This window comes from Macrobrachium rosenbergii, chromosome 2 (assembly GCF_040412425.1).
Source record: "Macrobrachium rosenbergii isolate ZJJX-2024 chromosome 2, ASM4041242v1, whole genome shotgun sequence".
NCBI classification, from domain to species: Eukaryota; Metazoa; Arthropoda; class Malacostraca; order Decapoda; family Palaemonidae; genus Macrobrachium; species Macrobrachium rosenbergii.
The window spans coordinates 35,623,013-35,643,012 of NC_089742.1; the positions used below are offsets into that span (position 1 = coordinate 35,623,013).

Genomic DNA, 20,000 nt, shown 5'->3' on the forward strand with positions numbered 1-20,000 from the left:
GGAAACAGGACGGAATCGGTTGCTTGCATCAGAGAAGGGCGACATGCTTCCGGGTATGGGTTTAATGCAGTGTTTTTTTTTTTTTTGAGTCTTCCATCTCATTTTTTTTAAAACTGAGGAAACTTGCATAGGAGGGAATGGAAGGTACAAAAGGAGAAGGCGAGGAAGTAAGGGGAAACATGTCAAAGATCCAAAAGCTGTAAATAAAGAGAAACAAAGAGTAACCATAAGCAAATGTTAATACTGGGAAAAAAGTGGAGAAAAATAATTCAGGAGCAAAGAAACAACCTGAGAGGAACAAATATCCAGATATAAGTAGGCATAAAAAATGTACTATTCACAGCGTATTCCCAAACCTCTAATGTAAAAAAAGTACAAGTTAGTGCAGATTCAAAAAAACACTAGAGCTGGTGTTTTAAAAATGTACATATAATATTAAAACAGAAATCACAGAGCCAGAGTTAACAGGAGGAAAAATCTATTGAGAGTTTGTTGTTGTTGTTTTTTTTATAAAACTGGTTCTATCACCAGAAGACTACGTTTTTTTTTTTATAAACAGGATAAAAAAATAATGCATCACTCAAAAAAGCAAAGTGTCTCCAGTGTCCAGTTGTTCTGTTTATCCAAAATGCAGTTTTAGCTGACAATTTTTCTTTATGATTCCGGTATAATTTTTCCCAGTTTTCTATGTAATTCTCAAATCTCTCGTTTTTTAAAAAAAGAGATTGGACCCAGGAACAACTGGACACGCCAAAAAAGAGAGACCACAGGAGAAAAGAAAACAAAAGGAAGACATGAAATCAAGGAGGAATTGTGAATGGAAGAAGTTACAGCATGCCTCTGGACAATTCAGCAGTCTCATCGCACAACAAATAGTCTAAAACATTTTTCGGGTGAAGAACCATTATGAACAAGAATCACGACTCCTTAAAGATAATGGAAAGGGGGAGGGGAGTGGGTTGCTGTATGAACAAGTGGAGTTTTGCCTGGCTCTTTCAGAAGAGGATGGTCCTCTGATGAACGCCAAAACTTAAAAGCGGAAATGAACAAAAATGAAAAGAATATGAAATGGAACCTGTAACCCAAACATCATAGAAACAGCAGGAGGGGAGGAGGAGGAGGAGGAGGAGGAGGTGGCAAGTCGTTGCAAGACGACATATAATAGAACGTTGAAGGATATATATATATATATATATTGTTGTAGATGCTTTATTATTATTTTTTGGGGGGACCGTTTTACATCACGACACCTTCTGTGTTTACCTCTACGATCTGGAAGGAGCGGCTCATCATGGCAATTAGCATATTCACCATGACGGTGATAGCCATGATCAGGTAAGCCCCAAGGAGCGAGTGTCCTATGACGTCGGTGAAGAGCTGGTCATTCCTGGCGGAGAGTTCCTTCAGGGGAATCACTCCGAATAGGGACCATAGGAGCGCTGTGTAGGACTTGTCTAGCCTGAGATATGATGTGGACGGATACGGGGAAGCCGTGAATATGAGAATAGGGAAAGCCTTTGCGATTAATCAAGGGGGGTGATTTTGGGAGATTAATTGTACAGACAAGAGGGGGGATTAAACTGGCGTAGTCTATGTTTTAACATCCAATGGACAAATTCCTTTTGAACAGCAAGTGTCGTGGAGGGAATGCTCAGGGTGCAATTTCACCTAAATTCTAATGTTTTCCACAGGACTGATGCAGATGTCAAAGTTCTTTTTCCCAAGCTGAAATCATTCTGTATTTACTGAAACGGTGCTGAAATTTGGAAAAACAGAATTTCTACAAAATTTTGGAAAATGTGAAAAACGTAAAAGATGTGGGCAACATTTACATTTCTTCCCTGATAGAAGCAGTTTGTGAATTAAACTTGAAATCTTGGCTTTTACATGGCGGCATTTGGGTGCGAAACGACTTATCAGATTCCTCTTAAGAACACTTGAAAATCAAGCAAAGTTTGGGTACTTTTGCCCACAAAATTAAAACGATGGAACAATCGGCTTTTAATCAATACCCTTTTTCTCACTTCATATAATTTTAGTGGAAGTCTTGCAAGATCATAAACATTAAGAAACGTATGAGGCAAAGTGACATCTTTTAGAGACTAAATGAAATCGTTACTTAAAATTGTCCAAAATGAAGCAAAGGGTATGATGTATACACTGTTTATATATTTATAGATATACTAAATATATGTATATATTTATATGTATACATATAAAAATTCATACATACAAAAATTTATATATATATATATATATATATATATATATATATATATATATATATATATATATAAAATGATTTTCCTGTCCCATTTCACTTGCTGTTATTACATATCTTAAAAATAGCAAAAAGTAGATATGCCTTCGTTTCAAAAGTTCATCAGATTTAAAATATTAACAACAAACCTTTGCCTTCAAAAATAAATCTGAAATTCAAAGGAAGTATTCTCAAGGTACACAGAAATACACGAATACATGATAAAGAAATCTCTTAATATCTAGACACACCAGATGATATTATTACATCCTTAAATCTAAACAATATTCCACATAAATCTATAAAAATAGTTATATTACTGCTAAATTCAACAAAGCCAAAAGTTATTCAAAATAGGAGGGGCATTCTGGTTGCAACAGCCAATGCAAAATTGCAGAACCTCAAATGCAGCTGCAAACAGAAAGGTTTCAGTAGGAATTCATATCCAATTTGCCTATAAAAAAAAAAGAGGAATGGGGGTATTGAGAAAATAATGACATTCCAAGGCGAATCTTCAACTCTTCAAAGGATATCTGAATGATGAGCAGCCATTTCCTATTACTGTTAGTTCAAACAAATACTTAAATAAAAAAAAAATAACATAAGCATTTAGCAGAGTATTAAAAAATGATGTTTATTTCGCTGCTCATGATCCTAAATGTATTCGAAAGCCATGGAAGGAAAACTTCCTTGATCTTTATTCCACCATTCAATATCTGACATGAGGAGTTCTATTTGTAGTCTTATGACACAAGACAAGGGATTCTAGTTATATGACATGAGATTCTAATCTTATGACACTAGATTCTAATGATAAGAAAGTATTTTGACACAAGATTCTAGTTATAAGACACGAGATTCCAGTTTTATGACAGATCCTAGTTGTATCATACGAGATTCTAGTCTTGTGACACCATATTCTAGTGATAAGAAAGTCTTTTGACACAAGATTCTAGTTATACGATACGAGAGTCTAGTCTCATGACAGATTCTAGTTATATGACATGAGATTCTAGTCTTCTGACACCAGATTCTAATGACAAGAAAACATTTTGACACAAGTTTCTAGTTATAAGGCACGAGATTCCAGTTTTATGACAGATTCTAGTTATGACCGGAGATTCTAGTCTTATGACACCATATTCTAATGATAAGAAAGTCTTTTGACACAAGATTCTAGTTATAAGACACGAGTGTCTAGTCATATGACAGAGATTCTAGTTATATGACACGAGATTCTAGTCTTATGACACCAGATACTAATGATAAGAAAGTATTTTGACACAAGATTCTAGTTATAAGACACGAGATCCCAGTTTTATGACAGATCCTAGTTATATAATAGGAGATCCTAGTCTTATAACATCAGATTCTAGTTATGACAGGAGATTCTAGTCTCATGACACCATATTTTAATAATAAGAAAGTATTTTGAAACAAAATTCCGCTTTCAAGACACGAGATTCTAGTCTTATGACAGAGATTCTAGTTATAAGACAGCAGATTTTAGTCTTATGACACAAGATTTTAATGATAAAGTCTTCTGACACAAGATTCTAGTTATAAGACATGAGGTTCTAGTCTTATGACACAGACTCTAGTTATGTGACAGGAGATTCTAGTCTTATGACACCAGATTCTAATGATATGAAAGGAGATTCTAGTCTTCTGACACAAGATTCTAGTTATAAGACACGAGATTTTAATCTCATGGCATCAGATTCTAGTTATATGACAGGAGATTTTAGTCATGCGACACCAGATTCTAATGGTGAGAAAGGAGATTCTAGTTATCTGACAAGAGATTTGAATCATATGACTGGAGGTTGACTTAGAATTCTAGTTATGAATCTTTTCAAAGTAATGAAAAGAGAAAACTCATATAATAAAATTATGAGCAAGAAAAGTTATGTACCTATGAAGAAAACCAATATGGAAATGGCATCGTGGAAAAGTATTTAACTACAGAGAAATCATAAAAAGTTAAAAATAAAAAAAAAATAATTCAAATCCAGAGAAAATAGCCAACTAAACGTAGAACTCAAACAAACTATTAAATATAAGATAAAGCATGACAATATAAAAAAAAATAGATTTGGGAAAAATAACTAAAAAGCACCAAAACCCTGAATTAACTAGATAAAAACCGTAAAAAATATACTTTACTATAGAAAGAAGACAAGACGAATAAAAGCTTTGCAGTTATCAGATCACAACGTGTAATTCCACTGCAGATATAACTGGAAGGTGAATATATTAAGACATAAATACGAAACAGTCGAAAATCATTTACTTCTGGAAGAAAAAAAGGATGATGAATACCTGACACCCAGAAAGAATGTTTAGTACAACCACAATTCAACAGCACAAGCAAGAGAAAGAAAGAACTATTAAGTGAAAACTGTTGCCAAGTAATGCAGCCCGTTCGAGAAACGGCACTGGGGAAAATAACTTACCTTGGCAAAAGAAGTGGAAAAAAATGTTCTAACTCATAAAAAAAAAAAAACAGAAAAAACAGGCTGACTCTAAAGAAAAGCTTTTTAGTCATTAGTTCCTAGTTTTAAACGGCTATTGGGAAACTCAATGGCAAACAGTAAAGAATGAGTTGAAGTCAAAGACTAACTTTTAAAAAAAATAACTAAACCGAAAACTTATTTTCAGGAAATTACTCGGGAGAAAAAGAAAGTGAAAAGTACCATGTGACTTGAAATATAAATGATTATCAAACAAGTGAAACAAACTCCAGCTGGAAACGGCTGCGAATTTAAATTTAAGATAAAACTACAAAAAATTTATGAAAAACTAACTAAAAGAGGAAAGTAGAAGAAATCCATTCTATGGAAAAAATATCTGACACTGAGGAAGTTCTTTAGATATCTGTCTGCAAAGACATACCACGGGTACACTAATGTTAACACAATGCTGATAAACAAAAATAAATCAAGTTATTTATTCAAAGGGTACTGTAGTTATAAAATATTTCTCATTTACAACCTGTTAACGAAACAACTGAATAATTAATACAACAAACATAAGTGAAGCTGCGTTGAAGCTGAAAAATAAAACGAAAGAGTTAATGCACTGACTTAAACGCCCAAAAGACTGTTTGCTGAAACTGGCCAACACAAACGGCTGGTGATAAAATTCAACAGGAAAAACTCATCACAAAAAAACAGACAATAATCTCTCTTGCAGATACTTGCAAACAATCCTGAAAAATGCAAATGCGAGATGAGAAGCACGTTATTAAAGAGAGAGACAAAAATGAATGAAAATACGTGTATACAAGCCCTTCGGAAGGGTGTATTATACACAGTGCGCACTTTTGTACATTTGTATGCAACGTGTATGGCCGGATGTACACTTCGGGTGAGAAGCTACGACACAGAAAGCAGGCTGATTGATTGATCTGTAAGGGTCTACAACAGCTGGGAACTACAGCAACGTGATGTAGAGGCATTTCAAAGTGCAATGATGGTGGAAAGCTGTTGCACGTTTGTAGCCCTTAATATTTTGTTAAGTGTTGCAGTGTTGCAAAATGTATTCCTTTGTAGAAAAAAAACCGAGTCACATGTAAATATCAGAGTAAAAGTGTAAAAGTACTTCTCACCTGCAATCGAATGGAGGCTCACACAAATTAAATCTCCCCTTTTACAGGGGCAAATAACACGTTATCCTTCAGTGCAAAGGATATCAACATATGGAAATAAAAAAAGAATCCTACGGAGGATAATCATACATCCCTCTTCTAATCAAGTGCCTACTTGCGCATAACACTTTATCAAGAGGGAGCAGAGACTACTTGAGATACCGCACTTGTTGCCATACACTGCTCTACGAAGCTTACAGTCAATTTATTGCTACTGAATGAAGACAAAACACGTTGCATTGCATTGCGTTCTCTCAATGCAAATAGGCAGACATCTTCTAAGTCCCATAGTTTATATCACTCGGATAACAGGGGTGGGGGTGTCTAATGAAGGGATTGAGTGGTTGTAGGGGGGGGACAGTACAATCTACGAGGTAACATGTCACCTTAATGCCTGGGGCTATCACGCACAATGTGGAGCTTACAGTGCACACACTTAGGGTATGCTAACGATTACGACACTGTGCTAGTTCTTTTAAAAAAAGCTTTTAGTTGCGTTGGGATTTTAGCTCGGCTAGTTTTAACTTTGGAAAATATAGAGAGTAACGTCCAAAAAAGACCCAGACACTGCCTACAAAGCGGATTTACTTCCTGAAGCCGTCAAAAAAGGCGTTACACAAAAAAGGTCATAAAGCAAAAATCGTGAACTGAAAATGAAACGGTAGACAGAACCGCCTTGTACCAAAATTTGTAAATGAGGTTATTTTACAAATATCTGTTTCTGACTTTTGTTACCAATGGCACCAATTCAAAAATTAGATGTAAGATCACTTAAGGAATAGATTTACTTCAACCGCAGTCTTCTTAGGACTATAGAATAAAAATTAAAATACATGGAGATTTCTCATTAACAACAATTTAGCGATATGAGAACACTGACATAATATTGTTTTACGTTACACAAAGCTAAAATGGATATTAATGGATAATTAAACAATCTGTTGGGACAAGAGGGGGTAGGGAGGGCAAATTCGATTATCAATCTCACTTTTCTGATATTAAATAGAAAATCTGAATTTTTTTAATGCAATCTTCTAATGGAATTTAGAAAGAACAAAATACACCTTACCCGGACTGAAAGTTTTCAAGTCATATTACAGCTTATTTAAGGACTGAAAATTTAAGAATCTTTGCAGAGAGAGAGAGAGAGAGAGAAGAGAGAGAAGAGAGAGAGAAGATCAAAAGGATTGCTAAAAACTACAGAAGCAAAAGTTTAATTTGTAAGCATTCTGAAATGCTACTTCAGGAGAGAGAGAGAGAGAGAATTTAAGATCAAAGGATTGCCAAAATGCTACAGAGGATAAAGTTTAATTTATAAGCATTCTGAAAATGATACTTCAGCAGAGAGAGAGAGAGAGAGAGAGAGAGAGAGAGAAGAGAGAGAGAGAGCACAGTATATCTTAGTTTAACCAGACCACTGAGCTGATTAACAACTCTCCTAGGGCTGGCCCGAAGGATTAGCTTTATTTTTACGTGGCTAAGAACGGTTGGTTACCTAGCAACAGGACCTACAACTTATTGTGGAATCGAACCACATTATAGCGAAATGAATTTCTATCACCAAGAAATAAATTCCTCTTATTCTTCATTGGCCGTTCGATTCAGACTCACTTGACAGCAGAGTGCTAACTGAGAACGGACCCACTATTCAGCGAAAAGAACTGTGTGAGAGAGAGAGAGAGAGAGAGAGAGAGAGAGAAGTTGAGAGAGAGAGAGTTCAATCTTAACACAATCTCAAATGATACATGGGAGAGAGACCAAACAATTTTGGAAATGGTACACGAGAGAGAGAGAGAGAGAGAGAGAGAGAGAGAGAGTTCAACACATTGTGAAATGATGTAACAGGCCAGAGAGAAGAGGATTAAAGACAGCTACATTTTGAAATGGGTACAGGAGAGAGTGTACTGAGAGAATTGTCACTGAGAGCGGCTGTGCAGCCAAGCGAAGATTAGTCGCAGCTTCTGTCGCTGCTTTTAAAAGTGTGACTTTTACGTAGGTGGTTCTATCCTCGTAATAACTGAGTTAAATGGAAAGACACTGAGCGATAAAAAAAAAAACAAATAAATAAAAACACAACAAACCAACTCAACTGGCTAAATTTATAGCGTTTAGAGAGGAAAGCAATCAAAACATGCCATCAGTCATTCTTTTCCGTAAAGTACTGAAAAGTTTCGTGAAAAAAAGATTCACTCAGTTCTTTAGATTCCATGTAATTCAGGGAACGCTCAAAAGGGACTTACGTTTTGAAGCCTCCTTTGTACTCTCCTGCGTCACTGTATGAGAAACATTACATTAGGAGGCTTTAGGACCCGTTTTAGGGAGAAGCATTACAAGTCGTTGAAACGAAGGGGGCGTTTAGAGCATTAGGAGTTTAGCTTTTTTCCATTGAGATGAAAATGGCACAAGAGATGGAGGAGTGAAAGACAAATAGAATGATCTCTGTCAATATGCACATCGTAACATACGAGACAGACAACATTAATTGTTTAAGATTATTAGTATTATTGCTGTGTATCACAGGACTTTTTTTTTACATAAAGAAATAAACATTCTCTTCTTAAACAGACGATGTTTTTCAATACACAACGGAACATAAGGACAGAAAAACAAGATAATAATTCTTCAGCGAGAAAAGACAGATGAGCTACATGAGAGGTTTTTTTAGGAAAAGTCAATTTATAAATTTGTGGCTGAAATTTGGCTACATTTTAAAACGTCTAACAAACTGATACCAATTAGAATAATGACTATTTCCAGATATTTCTGGAAGTGCAAAAAAGCACATAACATCTATCGATCACATTAGTCTTTTCTCAGCTTAATCTGCTTAATATCTCAAGACTGTTCTTGAAAGCTGACTTTCAAAAAAATTTTTTTTGAGTTCTAAGCCATCAAAGTTTTGGAAATTCAACCTGCTCTAATTTCTTTATTTTTCAAGATACCAAGTTGAATTTTGTATGCGATGAAGTATTTGCGATCAGGAATACAACAGTATGCATAAAACAATTATAGTTCAACCCCACCCCTTTTTCGGGGAAAAAGGGGGGATTATTTTAAAGCTGATCAGTTGAAAAACGCCTTTTTCAAAAGTTGGGGCGAGAGGCCCATCTGATGCTGAACGCCTGAATTCCCATCTTTTCTCTATGAATTTTCTTGTAACTTATCCTATTACTTCAATTTTTCCATCTTTTTTTAATGGAAAATATGCGTACGAGATTAGCTGTACTGTTTTCGTTACTGAAATAGAATGGAAAATTATAATAATTGGGAAAGATCGTTTACCAATTTTATATATATCCTTGGATTTTCATTTTAATCAGCATTTATAGACATGCGATTACACATATATATACACACAACAACGCGACCGCGTGAACGTATGCAAATATACACGAGTGCGTGTATGCGTGAGGGTTTAATATAGCCTATGTACGACAACGACAAAGTAATAAGTTCATTAAGCTAGTTTTGTAGTGCAATCAAAACGGCTTTATCTAATACTGTCAAATTTTGCTGTTGGGAATTCACAGCTTCTTCCAATGAGGAAATTTTAAAGTTAGTCAGATACTGTAACCCAATATTTCAACGTTTTGAAACATTCTGATCGGAAAAAATACGAAAACTTACGTATTGTTTACGAACGTTTCCCGCAAACGCAAAAGCTATTTGACTTAGGTTATCGCATATTTCTCAAGAGACGTCCATGATTTTTAACAAATCGAAGCGAATGAATGGCACAAACGTACTGATTTGATTAGTTTGTGGAAAACGTTGACGCATTTTCTATTTATTTATCTGTTCAGTTATTAACAAAATTTTGTTTACATTCATTTGCGTCAAGACGTGAACATGCGTATGCAATTTGCCATGTGTACTCACAAGAACTTCACATATGTAATAATGTACTAACTACATGGTATCTAGGTGACACAACCTGAAGATGTTGACGTCAATAATAATAATAATAATAATAATAATAATAATAATAATAATAATAATAATAATAATAATAATAATAGGACATCAAACGGACATAAATATATCAAAAAACTGTGACAAAGTCATATAACTCCTCAGATAAAATACAGAATCAAATCTTCATTCTACAACATCTGTCACGATAACATACAAATCAAGATTAAAATAAACAAGAAGAATACAGTGAAATAAAATAAAATAATGTACACTTTTATAATACGGGTGAAAAGGAGGGAGAATATATTTATGTGTCACACTATCAATTGTGAAACAGTACAAAAGTGTATTCGTTCCAAAGAACTTTCAATTTAGAAACAGCTTTACTTGGCGTCAATACACACACACACACACACACACGTGCGCGCTCAGCATGAGAGATCGTTTATTTGCGTCGTTCCTTTCACACATTGACAATAAAACTAAAACAAAAAAAAAAACTTAGGAGTCACACATAAACAACTGGAGGACATCAATTAAGGATTTAGTAAACACGGTATTCGTCACTATGATAATTTTGGAAACGGATTTATTTGTTTTTAAAAGTAAACATGGACGAGAATTGATATAGTTTTATTTGCACGTCCCTTCAAAAAAATTAAAAATAAAATATATAAAAAAAATGTGTTAGAGAATCATGCTCATCAATTTTGGGATTCAGCACAAACAGTATTCGTCACCAAGAATTTAATTTTAGGGTAAAATTTATTTGATGTTATCACGAAAAAGTGGGTCCGTTTATTTCTGCGTCGTGTACCTTTCATATACATCAAAAACGAAACACAAAAAAAGAGTACGCTTTTACATGTTCTAAATCTGAAAGGTATTTAGTACACATCAAATCAACACTACGAATTATGATGTAAGAAGCAAGTTGTTTTTACGTCCACACAAAATATGATTGAAAGTTTATTTTTTTACGTCCACACAAAATATGATTGAAAGTTTATTTTTTTACGTCCACACAAAATATGATTGAAAGTGTATTTTCTTTAGCACACATCAAACTCATCACCACGAATTACAGATGTAAGAAATAAGGCGCTTTTACGTCAACACAAAACAAGAGGGACCGTTTATTTTTCGGGAGTTTCTTGAAAAAACAAACCAAAACAAAATAAAATCAAGCTCAATTACGGATTTATAAAAGATTAAAAGAGGCAATTTATTTTTCAGGGGTATCTTGAAACGACAAATAAAAAAAGAATCAAGATCAATTATGATTTTACGAGAGACTGAAAGAGGCAATTATTTCTTCCGTCATCCCCGAGAAAATACGAGAGACAAAATGAAAAAAAAAAAAAAAAAAAAAAAACTGACAAAATCATTGACAAACTTACGATAAATCACAACAAAAAATCAAGATCAGTTATGGATTTATGAGAGACTGAAAGAGGTAATTATTTCCTCCGTCATCCCTGAGAAAATACAAGACAAAAAATGACAGAAAATTAAAAAAAAAACTGACAAAATAAATGACAAACTTACGTGTTAAAGGCATCCGAGCCTGCGTTGCAGGCAGCGTCTCCAGGGGTCTTAGTACAAGAGACTCTGGGCGAATCGTAATACCAGTACAATTGGTTCAGGCCGCAGGCGAAACTCGTCAGGACGAGGAAGAAGATGAAGAGGAATTTGGCGATGTCTGTGGATGAGGAGAGAAGAGAGAGAGAGAGAGAGAGAGAGAGAGAGAGAGAGAGAGAGTTAATTTCTGCTGGAAATTCGGCTGGGGTAGATCGATGGTTATAGAGAATTTTATGGTCAATTCTTAGGCAAATCTAATTCTGGCGGCCATAACCACCTCTGTTTTATATGATAGGCATCTATTACATTATTTCAGAGAGAGAGAGAGAGAGAGAGAGAGCACCTACCTATTATCATGCACCCTAGAGATATCTGCAAAGGCCCGAGATGTGGATTAGTCTGGAACAAGTATATGATTCGGGCGAAGGAAAACACGTTCGCCACTGCGAATACGCCCTCAGCGATCAGCGTAGGATCGTTGGCGGGCCACTGTGCCCTAGGAACCTCTCTGGAAGGCAAGAGAGAATTTTTTGGTAAGGCAGTTCTTGTACTGTTTACGTTGTCGTACCCAAATTACACACACACGCACACACAATCACGTACACCTTTTCTCAGAAGGGTAGAGCCTTGAAATTTTCACCGAGTCTCTGGGATGAGATTGCTAGCCCCCTGCCTTATTCTTGACCCAAGCTGATGCTGAAATCTGTCTGCGTTTGGGTTGACTGGTGGGCAGCAAGGTGGGACTGAATCATTTACTTTGTAAAAGTGACTTCACTGCTGTACTACTGAGGCACAGCATCAACACACACACATACATATGTATATACATACATGTTTGTATGTATATGTATGTGTATGTATATATATATATATATATATATATATGTATATATATATATATATATATATATATATATATATATATATATATATATATAATTGAAAGACCTGGAGTTCGATCAGTGCGTCAGAAATTTATACATACATCCATACATACACATACATATATATATATATATATATATATATATATATATTATATATATATATATATATATATATATATATAATATATATATATATCTTCTGCTACTATATATATATATATATATATATATATATATGTATGAAGAGGTAAACTACGAGCATCCCTTTTGGATTAGCAAAATCAAATGGCCGTTTTTCATCATCTACGGTACATTCAGACATAAGTTTTTCCTGTAACTCTTCTTAATTAAGGATCCAAATTGCTGGGACTGACTGACAGGCTAACTGACTAACTGACTGACCTTGGCCCGTACTTATTTGTGGTGATCTGAATGAAGGCCACAGCACGAAGACTGAAGGTACAAAGGTAGAGTGACAACATAATGAAATCCAGCCAGTTCCACCACTGCCGGATATAGGCGGTGAGTCCCTCTTCCCACAACTGCTTGCATTCTGCCCACACCTGCGTCGAGGAAAAAAATAAAGACATTACAGGTTTTGTTTGCATTCCGCCTATATCTGTGTTGAGAAAAAACCAGTAAAAAATGCGCCGAAGTTTCTTCGGTCTAATCGAGCTTTCTGTACAGCGTATAATGCTGTACGAAACTCTCAGCCAGGGCCCATGAAACTTTCAGCCGGCCGCCGTGGCCTGTGTTTTTGCGTTGCCAGACGCACGATCATGGCTAAATTTAACCTTAAATAAAATCAAAGCTACTGAAGCTAGAGGGCTGCAATTTGATATGTTTGATGACTGGAGGGTGGATGATCGACATACCAATTTGCAGTCCTTTAGCCTCAGTAGTTTTTAAGATCTGAGGGCGTACAGAAAAAGTGCGGATGAACAGACAAAGCCATCTCAATAGTTTTCTTTTGCAGAAAACTAAAAACATATTTTTCATGTTTTTCTTACATGCTTCCAATGCCAGCTGAAAATTCGATTGAGTTAGATGCACGGATGTATGGTATTAATGGTCGTTTCTTAAGCAAATATATCTATCCAAGAGGCATTGCACATACCAAGATTTTAATGTGGATATTAGTATATTTCCAAATGAAACTCACCGCGCCTTCCCTCACCAGGATATTATTGTAGGTATTACCATATTTCCAAATTATAACCGTGCATTCCACCCACCAAGATATTATAATAATATCCTGGTGGGTGAAATGCCTGGAAATAGCCCTGATATATATTACCTTTATAATAATATGAGTATTAGTATATTTCCAAATACTCACCGTGCCTTCCACCCACCAGGATATCATTGTGAATATTAGGATATTTCCAAATACTGACCGTGCATTCCACCCACCAGGATATTATTGTGAATATTAGGATATTTCCAAATACTGACCGTGCATTCCACCCACCAGGATATTATCGTGGGTATTAGCAAATTTCCAAACAAAACTCACCGTGCCTTCCAGCCACCAGGACATTATTGTGGGTATTAGCACATTTCCAAATACTCACCGAGCATTCCATCCACCAGGATATTAATATGGGTATTAACATATCTCCAAATACTCACCGTGCCTTCCACCCACCAGGATATTACTGTGGGTATTACCATATTTCCAAATATTCACTGCACATGCACCCACCAGGATATTATTGTGGGTATTGGTATATTTCCAAATAAAACTCACCGTGCATTCCACCCAACAGGATACTATTGTGAATATTAGCATATTTCCAAATACCCACAGAGCATTCCATCCACCAGGATATTAATATGGGCATTAACATATCTCCAAATACTCACCACGCCTTCCATCCACCAGGATATTACTGTAGATGTTAGCATATTTCCAATACTCACATACACCACAAGGATATTGTTGGGTGTGTATATTCCAAATAAAACTCACAATGCATTTATAACAGGATACTATTGTGAATATTAGCATATTTCTAAATACTCGCCGAGCATTCTATTAGCCAGGATATTAAGATGGGTATTAACATATCCCCAAATACTCACCGCGCCTTCCAACCATCAGGATATTACTGTGGGTATTAGCATATCTCTAAATACTCACTGTACATACACCCACCAGGATATTATTTTGGGTATTAGTATATTTCCAAATAAAACTCACCGTGCATTCCACCCAACAGAATACTATTGTGAATATTAGCATATTTCCAAATACTCACCGAGCATTCCATCCGCCAGGATATTAATATGGGGATTAAAATATCTCCAAACACTCACCGCGCCTTCCACCCACCAGGATATTACTGTGGGTATTAGAATCAAAACTCACCATTCCAGTCACCCAGAAGAAAATGAGCCACTCGACGAATGTCGGGGCAGGACCTCTCAGGTTCCTACGGTGTCTCTCGCTCCCTTCGGTCCTCGTCGATGCCAGCACCAGGAGAACCAGGAATAAGCCGAAGGAGGCGCTGAAGGAGGTGTGGAATGTATTGAATTTTAAGTTATTTTGCAAGTACAATATCAAATTTCAAGTTACCTTGCAATTGTGTATTGAAATTATTGTGCAAGTATCAAATTTAAAGTTATTTTGGAATTATTATATTTAAAGCTCTTTGCAGTTATTAAAAGTCATTGTGCGAGTATGAAATTTAAAGTTATTTTGAAATTATTAAGCCCTAAGTTTTTTGGAATGATCAAATTTAAAGTTATTTTGCAAGTATTAATTTGACAGTTATTTCGAAAGAAATTTATAGATATTTTGCAATTATTAAGTTTAAAGTTATTGTGCAAGTGTCAGATTGAGAGTCATTTTGCAATTATTAGGATTAAAGTTATTTTTGATTTATCAGCTTTAAAGTTTTTTGCAATTATTAAGTTGGAAGATAGTTTGGAAGTATCAAATTTATAGATATTTCGCCATTATTAAGTTTAAAAGTTAATTTGCAAGTATCAAATTAAAAGTTATTTTGGAACCCTAGTTACCGAGGGTTGGAAATAATTTAATAGTTACCATGACTGCAAGCCAATTTAATCATTGTATTTTAAATAAGTGAATAATTTTAACTTATTCTGAGCATTTACGTATAAATCATATTTGATATCCACCCTCAAGGCTAATCACTCTGATTAAAATATTTAATTATAAAGAACGTGTTTTCTATCTATCTATCTATATGTGAATATATATATATATATATATATATATATATATATATATATATATATATATATATATATATATATATATATATATATATATAATATACACACGTTCCCCGTTTGAATGTTTCCCTTTAGCATGTGCAACTGAATGCTAAGGAAATTATTGTCAACAGATACCCAATAAAAAGAGATAATGTGAATAAACGCCAAAACAGCGTACTCACAATTCATTACAAAATGTCTAACAATTTTAATTCTTGAAAGCAAAAGCAAAAATGAAAAAAAAAATAATTTTATTTCCTGAAAGTAAAATAAAAGTATTTTTATTTCCTGAAAGTAATAAAAACTAAAGAAACCCGCCTTTTTATTTCCTGAAAGGAATAAAAAATTGAAAACCTACATTTTTATTTCCTTAGAGTAATAAAAAAATTAACAAAACCTACATTATTTATTTCCTAAAAGTAATAAAAAAAATTGATAAAACCTACATTTTTATTTCCTGAAAGTAATAAAAAGCTTTTAAAACCTACATTTTTATTTCCTGAAATTAAACAAAACTAAAAACCAACATTTTTATTTCCTGAAAGTAATAAAAAAAGCTTTTAAAAACCTAAATTTTTATTCCTGAAATTAAACAAAACTAAAAACCATTTTTTCCTGAAAGTAATAAAAAAACTTTAAAAACCTGCATTTTCATTTCCTGAAATTAAACAGAACTAATAACCAACATTTTTATTTCCTGAAAGTAATAAAAAACTTTTAAAAACCTAAATTTTTATTTCCTACAATTAAACAAAATTAAAAACCAACATTTCTATTTCCTGAAAATAATAAAAAACTTTTAAAAACCTACATTTTTATTTCCTGAAATTAAACAAAACTAAAAACCAACATTTTTATTTCCTGAAAGTAATAAAAAACTTTAAAAGCCTACACTTTTATTTACTGAAATTAAACAAAACTAAAAACCAACATTTTTACTTCCTGAAAGTAATAAAAAAAATGTTTAAACCCTACATTTTTATTTCCTGAAAGTAATAAAAAATTTACAAAACCTACATTTTTATTTCCCGAAGTAATAAAAAAAATTACAAAACCTACATTTTAGTTTCCTGAAATTAAACAAAAATAAAAAACAACATTTTTATTTCCCGAAAGTAATAAAAAACTTTAAAAATCTACATTTTTATTTCCTGAAAGTAATAAAAAACATTTAAAACCCTACATTTTTATTCCCTGAAAGTAATAAAAAACTTTTAAAAACTTACATTTTTATTCCCTGAAAGTAATAAAAAAACTTATAAAAACCTACATTTTTATTCCCTGAAAGTAATAAAAAAACTTTAAAACCTACATATTTATTTCCTGGAAGTATAGAAAAAAAAAAAACATACACCGCTCTCACCTGTGGTAGATGAACTTCATGAAAGGTGACCTGATGACCCTCCCCAGCCGTGTCCTTGGGAAGATGAGGTAGATAACGGCAATTAAGGGCATGCACAGGATGATTGACAGGCACAAAAGGATCTTGACGATGGCGTTGCGCCGTCGCCATATCGGCAGGCCCTCGTGCCACACGGAGGTCAGCAGCTGTTGGCAGTTCGGGTGGGCCACGAACTGGTGTCAGACGGGAGAGGGGAGAGGGGAGCGTTATTGTAAGTACCGTAGTGAACGTATGTACTTACGTAGAGATACTTTGCAAATATACGCACGCACACATATACAATATACATATATATATATATATATATATATATATATATATATATATATATATATATATATATTTATTTATATATATGTATGTACATATATACACACATATATATACACATATAATGTGTATGTATATATATATATATATATATATATATATATATATATATATATATATATATATATATATATATATTATACATTTCTTTATATATATATATATATATATATATATATATATATATATATATATATATATTAAATGTATACACATACATATATATATTTATATATATGTATGTATGTAATATATATGTTACAGGCATGTAGCGAAATGCACTTAGGGACATTTAATTCCCCCAGGGGCTAGTACTTAACACGGCGAAACAGTGACTCACCTACACTGTTCCGCCGTGTTTAGTACTAGCCACTGTGGGGGTGAAATAAATTTCGCCGTGTTTAGTACTAGCCCCTGGGGGATGAAATGTCCCTAAGTGCATTTCGCTATCTGCCTGAAATTTCAGGCAGTTCGTGAAATGCCTGGTTTCGCTATCTGCCTGTAACAAACGTACTGTATATATATTTACAGATTATATATAAATCGTCGTTATTTCCCTATAAAATTATAGCTACTCACACACACACGTGGGTACATCACCATCATCATACCTGCTTTTGGTCGTACTTGAGGGCCAACTTGAGTCTCGACAAATTGAGTCTCTCGGGGTCATCGTCGTCGTCATCTTCGTCAGAGTCCTCCTCACTCCGTCTGTTCAAGACAGCGATGACCTGATGGGCCAGGCGAAGACAAAATAAATAAATAAATAAATAAGTAAATAAATAAAAAGAGGAAAAAATATTACTTCAAAAATACTTTCGAATACCGGAGAGAGACAAGATACACACACACATACACACACACAGAGAGAGAGAGAGAGAGAGAGAGAGAGAGAGAGAGAGAGAGAATATGCACACTGAAAACGAGGGAAAGAGAGATATATATTACGCACGCGCGCAAACACACACGCACAAAGAGAGAGAGAGAGAGAGAGAGAGAAATCAATTTGTCTGGTGAATACATCACTTATCACTACAAAACCATTACACTGGCATTACATACGAACCTGACAGTTCATACAAATGTTAAGCATTAACAACCAAAAATTCAAATAAAGTATGACTTAAATTGATCAAACTTAAATTGATAAACTCTACGCGATTCGCTTTCTTAAAAGTGATGCGTGTAGAAAAATGAATACAATAAAAACCATCACCTGTTCAAAGTGGTTATGTTTGTCAATTTTTGCCTGTAAATGGGTTTTAAAGATACGATGAACGTAAATAAAATGTCATATTACAATAACATTATCAGATGTAAATATATATATATATATATATATATATATATATATATATATATATATATATATATATATATATATATATTTAATATATATATGTAAGAATAAGAGTATATGTAAAATTATATACATAAAATTTCTAATCCTGTTGTGTTACCTAGCAAGATAACTGCCAGTAATTAAACAAGAATATTATGCCAGTTTTACTTTCATCCATATAACCAACAACTTTCCCTACTCCCAACCCCCCCCCCAAAACAACACCCTTCCCGGACCAGAGGCATTCCCATCCCTCGCTATCACTTCCCTCCCCCCTCTAAAAAATGCTGCGGTAATATTACGGCTCTTAATCCCGAGTTAATTAAATTGCCAAGTGGTCAGGTCTCTCTCTCTCCAGTAATTAAATATGGTGGCTGGAGTTCCGTAAAGGTTGCTGTTCTCTTTTCGACCTTGTGAAATTTTTAAAAATCTATTTCATCTTTGATTTATTTTTTCTATTTAAGGTAAAAGACTGCTGTCGACTTGGTGAAATTTTAAAAAATTATTTTATCACCGATTTATTTTTTCCTATTTAAAATAGGAGATTGCTGTCGACTTTGTGAAATTTTTAAAAATTTATTTTATCTGAGATTTACCTTTTCTATTTAAAGTAGAAGACTACTGTCGACTTAGTGAAATTTAAAAAAAATATATTTTATCTTTGAGTTACTATTTCTATTTAAGGCAGAACACTACTGTCGACTCAGTGAAATTTTAAAATATTATTTTATCTTTGATTTATTTTTTCTTTTTAAGATAGGAGATTACTGTCGATTTAGTGAAATTTAAAAAAATTATTTTATCTTTTCTTATTCTTTTTATTTAAGGTGATAGAATACTTTGAAGAATAATGATATAATATTTTGTGACATCACTTTGATTGATCTTGAATATTAGAGCTCTCTAGTATTTATCTTTGACTTATTTTTCTATTTAAGGTAATATACTACTTTGGAGAATAATCATATAATTTTTAATAACATTCTTTTTCAGTTTATCTTCAATATTACATCTCTACCGTTTTAATGCGAATAGCAATCCATCTAGCCAGCTTTCTCTCTCTCTCACACTTTTATCCTTGGTCCTAAACTTTACAAAAAAAAACATAATATATATACTAATGTCTTAGCCATCATCTTTTGAGATCTCACTGCCAACCTCTCAATGACGTCAGATAACTTTTTCACCAGTTCTTGCATTTCTGCTTTTATCATAACTATGTATTTACTTACTTTGTACGCTAATATACGAAATTCTATATTAACAAACTCTCACCAAACCTTTAATCGTTTTCACTATATATATATATATATATATATATATATATATATATATATATATATATATATATATATATATGTATATACATACACAGTATATATATATAT

The 20,000-nt window shown here is 33.6% G+C and overlaps 1 protein-coding gene across 1 annotated transcript in view; it reads right to left on the reverse strand.

The window, feature by feature from the left end:
- LOC136842794 (transient-receptor-potential-like protein) overlaps window positions 1-20,000 on the reverse strand; it is a 236,741-nt gene that overhangs the window by 25,633 nt on the left and 191,108 nt on the right. The window contains exons 7-12 of the mRNA XM_067110640.1: window positions 17,882-18,001; window positions 16,902-17,113; window positions 14,664-14,802; window positions 12,695-12,855; window positions 11,753-11,913; window positions 11,373-11,526 (exon numbers count right to left, since the gene is read on the reverse strand). Coding sequence (XP_066966741.1) covers window positions 11,373-11,526; window positions 11,753-11,913; window positions 12,695-12,855; window positions 14,664-14,802; window positions 16,902-17,113; window positions 17,882-18,001 — 947 coding nt within the window. The remainder of the gene's footprint in view (window positions 1-11,372; window positions 11,527-11,752; window positions 11,914-12,694; window positions 12,856-14,663; window positions 14,803-16,901; window positions 17,114-17,881; window positions 18,002-20,000) is intronic.